The sequence below is a fragment of the Pteropus alecto genome, unplaced genomic scaffold (assembly GCF_000325575.1).
Source record: "Pteropus alecto unplaced genomic scaffold, ASM32557v1 scaffold249, whole genome shotgun sequence".
Classification (NCBI taxonomy): Eukaryota; Metazoa; Chordata; class Mammalia; order Chiroptera; family Pteropodidae; genus Pteropus; species Pteropus alecto.
In genome coordinates, this window is record NW_006443132.1 from 67861 (window position 1) to 72962 (window position 5102).

Genomic DNA, 5102 nt, shown 5'->3' on the forward strand with positions numbered 1-5102 from the left:
GGGGGGGGAATCGGGGGAGGAGGACTCGTCTACCTTTAGACCAGCTCGTCTCCTCTAGGAGCCCAATGGGTGCTGAGAACCTTGAGCCCGGAGGCGGGGAAGCCGCCATCTTAGACGAGGCGGTTGCTTGGCTCCATTTTGAGTGGGGCCAGAACCTTCTCAGGCTTCATTCCCTTCTAGGCAAGCAGGGAGTTAAGCATCAACCACCACCAATAAGCACACTCCTCCCAGCCGCTCCTCCTATGAGAGGAGGTGTACTCTGACTGCAAACTACAAAATGAAGAAGAGGCGGGGTATTCGCCGCGGCTACCGTTCAGTGAGCTTCTTTGCGGTCTAAGCTCTTTTCACACGATCTCCGAGTCGTGTATTCTTCACCCTGTGAGGGAAGCTCTGTTATTATCCCCAAAACAGCACACGGGCTTAGAAACGACTGCCGTTTCAGAGCCGGGAAGTTGAACCTTTGCACCCTCTACTACCCCCCGGCATTCTGTGCAACATCCTTCGTTCCTTCTTAAAGCTTCTGTCAACTTCCTAGCTCGAAACTCTCCTTTCTGACCCGACTGCTTCGCTTCAGTTCAGTTCAGATACAGTTCAACGATTTCCCTGCATATGTCCCACGATTTTCCGACTCCAGCCTGGGGGTGGGGTGGGAGAAGAGGTTGAGTGAATGGAACGCCACACACCTGCTTCAAGATGGCGCTGGCTTTCTCAGGCGTTATAGAATGTTCTCTAGGACTCTTCTATTTTCTTAAAGGGTCCCACCGCTTTAAAAAAGAAAATGGTTGTGTACCTGTTTCCTAAGTAATGGTGCGTTCGGCCCTGAGGGTACAATGATGGAAAAAGGGACTCTGCCCTGGGAAATTGCAAGCCAGTGCAGGACACAGGCTTGCAAGTCAACAATTGGAATACAACGTCCAGTAAGCACACGGATACCTCTTGTAGAGTGCAAAATAAAGCTAAACAAGTGTCTCAGCAGCTCCTTGCTGCTGTCAAAGAAGATTTCTAGGCGATTTGGAGGATTCTAAAAGTTCACTAAATTAACAGTGTAGATAAAAGGATCAACATGTACAAATGCATGGAGGCATATGCGGAAACATTTGAAAAAAGAATTTGAATATTAGATTTTATCTTTTAAGCAGTAACAAGAGCAAGAGCAGCTGTCACATTTGTGTTTTAGGCAGAGGAAAATCCAGTTTTAGTGAGACCTGAAGCTTATATGTTTGTGAGGTGGGACTTCTTTAAGAATATAGACTTGTAGTTACAAAATTAGATTCAGAGGTAGACAGAGTGTTTCTAGAAGCCATTCCTATACCTGGGTAATAACTATAAATAGAAGTGATATAGACCACATGTAAATGTATCAAACCCAAATTAAATGTATCCCCCAAATCAACTTCCACTTAACTAGATCTCAAAAATGTCTGAGGCAGCTTCAGCACCACCTAATACAAGGGAATATGTGACCAGGGAAACTGTCAGAGGAAAGGGACAGCAGTTTTAACCAACTATGGTTTAAATACATTTTACAAACTTTACAAAACATATGACCATGTGACCATATGGCAAGCGACAGGCCCTGTAACTTAAGCTTTCGTAGTTTCAAAAGGAGACAGGAGAGTGTTCACTTTGGCAGAATATATATTAAAATTGGAAAGACAAAAAATTACCATGTCCCCTACACATGGATGACATGCAAATTCATGAAGTTAATAAAAAAGGCATGAGGGAAGAGGCTGTTTGTTGCATTAGTCATGAAAAAAAAAAAAGATGAGGCTTGAGTCAGGATAGTTGCAGCTGGGGTAGAAAAGGATCAGATAAGTAGGATATTTTGGAGGTAAACAGGGCTTGGGGATTAATTGAAAATAGTAGGCGAATGAAAGGACTGAGTTCATTTCTGGGTGTCAGACTGAATGGTAGTGCCATTGAGCTGGGGTACACAGAGGAAAAGCAGATTTGGTAGGAAAGAGACTAAGTTCATTTTGAAGTATGTTGAGTTAAGGTGTGTGTGAAACATTAACTCACCCAACAATTCTTTGTTGGGCATCTACTATGCATCAGGCATTGTGCTAGGTGCTAAGGATGTAGCAGTAACACAGATAAGGTCCTGGCCTTCATGGAGCTGACATTCTACTGGGGGAACAGTCAAAAAAATAGTTTCATTCATATGTTTATTGAGCATCTACTATATACCAGGCACTTTTCTAGGCACTGGGGATTCAAGGGTAAACAAAACAGAAAAGGTCCCTGCCCTCCTGTGATTCACATTCCAACGAGGGAGATGGATGATAAAATAAGCCGAAAAAGATAATTTCAAATTGCAGTGAGTGCTATGAGGAAAATTAAAAAAAAATATGAGATAAAGATTTGGATGAAAGATAGTCTATTTTAGATAGGGTAGTTAAGGAAAGCCTTTTTGAGAAGGTGACGTGTGAGCTGAGACCTGAAAAACAAGAGCTGGCCAGGGACAGGGCAGAAGGAATAAAAAGTGCAAAAAGTCGATTGTGGTGGTAGGGCCAGTTCAGGGCACCCTCTCAGTAACACCTCCTGAGCATTTAACTGGTCAGAATACTGGTAGGGGTTGGAGTGGGTTTTTCCAGACATGAAAAAGAGACCACGTGTGTATCCTTAAGGAGTATATGTATAATCTAGTAAGGGAGGCAAGGTTCAATGAACAATAACAAGGCTGAGAAAGGTCAAACTCTAGTGCTACCTAGAGGTCTGAGCAACATGTGTGGGAACAAAAGGAGCCATAGTTAATTCAAACTTGTTTTCAGTGGGTGTGTCAGGAAAGACTTCACAGGAGGTGGCATTTGACCCAGGTAGACTTATACCCACCCATGGAAGTTCCTCCCCACTGTTCTTGGGAGGTGGGGTGGGAGTGCTAAAGGATAATGGGAAAGGCAAAGCTGTCAGGAGGCTGAATCTGAGGCAGTTAAATTTGCTGACAGAGGAACTCTTGGCACTGCCATGGATCAGAGGCAGCTGGCTGCTACCCTGGAAATGTGTTCTCCAGTTGCATCTCACAACATCAGTGCATGATCTGAACTGGCTGCCATAGTTAAGAGGCTGCCCTGGAAATCTTCCCCTATGCCACTTCCCCTTAACCGTTGTAAATATTTATTTTTAATTACACAGGCGATAAATAGTAAATGCATTCCCATTGTAAATGTACAAACAGGCTGAAGATCCCCACTGACCACCATTCAATTCCTGCTTACCTCCCTAGAGAGAACCTCAGTGGGCTCTTCCAATTCATCTCTTTGCATACATGTACATATAACTGTTGAGATGAAAAAAGGATGAGAACTAAGGTGGACTACAAAATATATGAGGAAAAAGGGTGGGGGGAAAGGGGGCATATTACATGAGGAAGAACAGGCTTGCTCCAAAACAGACTTGGAAATACAAGAACAGGAAAAACAAGACAAAATAATGACAAATAACATTATCTGATAATTTACTGTGATAAGCACTGTTCTAAGCTCTCTACATGCATTAACTTGCTCAACCCTGACAGCAACCTTATGAGGTAAGTACTAGTATTATCCCCATTTCATGGAAAGGGAAGCTGAATATACTTTAAATCACTTGCTCCAGGTCACAAAGGAAGTATGTAACCAAGCTGGAGTTCCTGGCGTACAAGTCACCACTCCACTATACCACTGGTGTGGCTCTAACAGCAACTGGTGTCTCTCATGTTATGGGGGGAGGTAATCAATGGTTATTTGCATAATTTGAATCACAGAAGCAAAATAGGATTTACAATCGCATAGAATAAAAACTAGCAGGATGATCCCCCAGGTGCCAAACTAGGTAGCTGAGAACACCAACCCACTCCTCTATGGCCATCTTTAGGGGTGTGTCACCTGTGCAGAGCTCTGCTCCCAGGAGGGGCTTCAAGCTTGATTTAATGCTCTGCTGTCGCTGTCTTGACATCACTAATAATAACTTTATTTTTTAATTTATGTCTTTTAAGTGTAGTCCCATGTGACAATGGAGCGTACACATGAGCAGAAGAGATACACTGGGTGGCAGTGTGCACCCATGCATGCCTAGCAGTTGGTCAGGCCTCCTGGCATGCACAAGCAACACCTTTGGGGCGTTCTGGGGCACCATGGGGCCCAGAGGGGGGATTCTGGTCCAGTGACAATGGTGGAAGCAGAAGCAGCAGTGGTAGTGGCAGTGACAGGACCCATGGTGTGAGGCAATCTTGCCCTTCTGCTATCAGAGCCTGTCCCTTCAGTATCTACACAAATAGTAACTCTGGCTTGAGCACTGGGACAGGGACTGCTTGGCACTCAGGCAGCAAGCTTTGCCAGTAAATTACTACAGACTAAAAGCATACCCATGGAAAGTTTAGAATCTCTGGTTTAGAAAACATGCAATATTGCAAAGCAAATATCCAGAAGCTTAGAAATGGAAATTAAATTTAAAGACCATTACATTAGACACATTTAATGAAAGTTTTGGATAAACCAATTATTAATGGTGAAGACAATTTAAAAGTGTTTTCCTTGTAGTTAAAGATATGGTGGAAGAATGCATAAACAGGCATTTTGAATTATGAATAAATCATGATGATATTTTTTATTTCTTTTATGACCTTGTTTTAGTTTGTTCAGGCTGCTATAACAAAAACATAGACTGGGTGGCTAATACACAAAAATTTATTTTCCCAGTTCCAGAGGCTGGAAAGTCTAAGATCAAGGTGCTGGCCGATTCAGTGTCTAGTGAGAGCCCACTTTCTGGTTCATAGATGGCCATTTTCTTGCTGTGTGGTGGAAGGAGTGAAGGAGCTCTTCAGGATCTCTTTCATAAGGGCACTAATCTCATTCATGAAGCCTCCATCCTCAAGACCCAATCACCTCCCAAAGACCGCACCTCCTAACACCACCACTTTGGGGATTAGGATTTCAACCTATGAATTGCGGGGTGGGGACAGAAGCATTCAGTCTATAGCAGAACTCCACAAGTTACAGGAAATGTCAGAGGAAAAGAAACATTAAAGGCCATTGTATAAATTTCTATTTAAAATTAGATTCAGACTTACACAAAACTGATTTGTATGAAGAGTTAAATCTTTTTAGAAAAAACGTTCCACA

The 5102-nt window shown here is 43.0% G+C and overlaps 1 protein-coding gene and 1 pseudogene across 1 annotated transcript in view; one reads left to right on the top strand and one right to left on the bottom strand.

Annotated features, from left to right (window-relative positions):
- The window catches only part of PHF8 (PHD finger protein 8), a gene marked incomplete at its 3' end in the record, with an annotated part of 64725 nt that extends 64531 nt beyond the window's left edge, over positions 1-194 (bottom strand). The window contains exon 1 of the mRNA XM_006923690.3: positions 34-194. Within this exon, the coding sequence (XP_006923752.2) occupies positions 34-109 (76 nt within the window). The remainder of the gene's footprint in view (positions 1-33) is intronic.
- Positions 195-1619: 1425 nt separating this feature from the next.
- On the top strand, positions 1620-1720 carry LOC112472236 (annotated as a pseudogene).
- The last annotated feature ends 3382 nt before the right edge of the window (positions 1721-5102 follow it).